Source organism: Uranotaenia lowii, chromosome 2, assembly GCF_029784155.1.
Source record: "Uranotaenia lowii strain MFRU-FL chromosome 2, ASM2978415v1, whole genome shotgun sequence".
In the NCBI taxonomy this organism is placed as follows: domain Eukaryota; kingdom Metazoa; phylum Arthropoda; class Insecta; order Diptera; family Culicidae; genus Uranotaenia; species Uranotaenia lowii.
The window spans coordinates 31,491,940-31,493,472 of NC_073692.1; the positions used below are offsets into that span (position 1 = coordinate 31,491,940).

General features: G+C 48.7%; 1 protein-coding gene across 1 annotated transcript; it reads left to right on the plus strand.

Moving 5' to 3' along the window:
• Positions 1-608: 608 nt before the first annotated feature.
• LOC129745011 (cuticle protein 16.5-like) lies at positions 609-1,533 on the plus strand. The gene is made up of 2 exons (XM_055737835.1): positions 609-685; positions 762-1,533. Exons 1-2 carry the CDS (start codon positions 680-682, stop codon positions 1,374-1,376), a joined length of 621 nt encoding a protein of 206 aa, XP_055593810.1. The 5' UTR covers positions 609-679; the 3' UTR covers positions 1,377-1,533.

Here is a 1,533-nt window from a genome sequence, read left to right on the forward strand (position 1 = left end):
TTGTCCCCCCCTGGGGTAAGAGTCCGGGCAAAGTATCTTGGCTGCTAGCACATCTGCATTCGCAGATGGCGCAAAAGTACTGGTAGTAATATTCGCGACTATTGAGATTAAAGAGGTAAAATATCCACTACGTAACAGGTTTTTTTTGCTTTATTTGTGACAACGTTTTGGAATTTGTGTCTTTAAAAGGTAGGTTGATTTCTTCTTACCATTATGCTAAAAATGAATCTAAACATGTAGTAAAAAAATACAAAAAAAAGTACTAATCCGATGACAAAATATCTTTCGCTACTATTGTCTGATGAAATTTCATTGTCCCCAGCGCTCATTAATTCAAAGAGGCGGGCGAGTGTTTGATTGATCGAATGATATATGGTAGAACGAAAAGTGCTTATGACGAAAAGACGAACGACAGCCAAAGAATGACGAAATATTCCTTGTTAGACCGTTTTCGGCTATCCGCCTTGTTGGTATTTAGCACCGGTCGATCCAGAATTATTTTGGGGTAACCTGTTTTTGGCTGAACGGTTTTTTGGCTCTAAGAATAATCTGCCAATTGTAGTTGCTCTAGTATAAAAGACATTGCCAGGATCAGCAGGAAATCAGAACTCGTCAGTACTCCAGACTGTAAACAATCTCTTCGTCCTTTGAGACCAAAATCCCCAACTAATCACCAATCATGAAGGTAGGTTTCATTTATGGCAATTATTAAAATTTGAGTGAAATCTTATTTTAATCCTCTTCTTTTTCTTTTTGTGCAGTGCATCGTAGCTGTAGTCATGACCCTGGCCGTCGTCGCCCAGGGAGGTGTCGTCCCCGTTGCTTACTCCGCCCCTCACGCCACTGTTGTCCAGCAGAATGTGCCCGCCACTAAGTACGTCGTGTCGGCTCCAGTGACCACTTACGCCGCTGCCCCAGCCATTGCCCCGGTTGCCACTTATGCCGCCACTCAGTACGCCTACAACACCGCCCCTGTTGCCACTTATGCCGCCGCTCCAGTCGCTTATGCTGCTGCTCCAGCCGCCGTTGCCACTTACGCCGCCCCTCACACCACCTATGTCCAGCAGAATGTTGCCCCTCGGTATGTTGCCGCCCCAGTGGCCTACACCGCCGCTGTTGCTCCAGCCGCCGCCGTGACCTACTCTGCCGATTCCGAGGTCGTTGAGACCAGCTCCGTTGTGGCCGCCGCTCCAGCCGCCGTTGTTGCTGCTGCCCCAGCCGTCGCCATTGCTCATCAGCCAGCCGTCGCCGTCGTTGCCCAACAGGAAGCTCGTTATGTGGCCGCCAACCGTGGAGCCGTCCATGAGGCCCCTCTCGCTGGACATGCCGTCTCCCAGCAGTCGCTGAACCTGGAACCAGCTGCGGGAACCCTGTAAAGCGCCTGTCTGCCCAAAAACAACAAAAAACCGGACCAACCTACCTACCTACCGCCTATCCAAGTATTTGGAAACTTTGAATCTCAACTCAATGTGCGAAGTCATCACAAGTCTAGGATTCCGTCGAGTCAAATAAATGTAGTTTGTTTGTAATTAA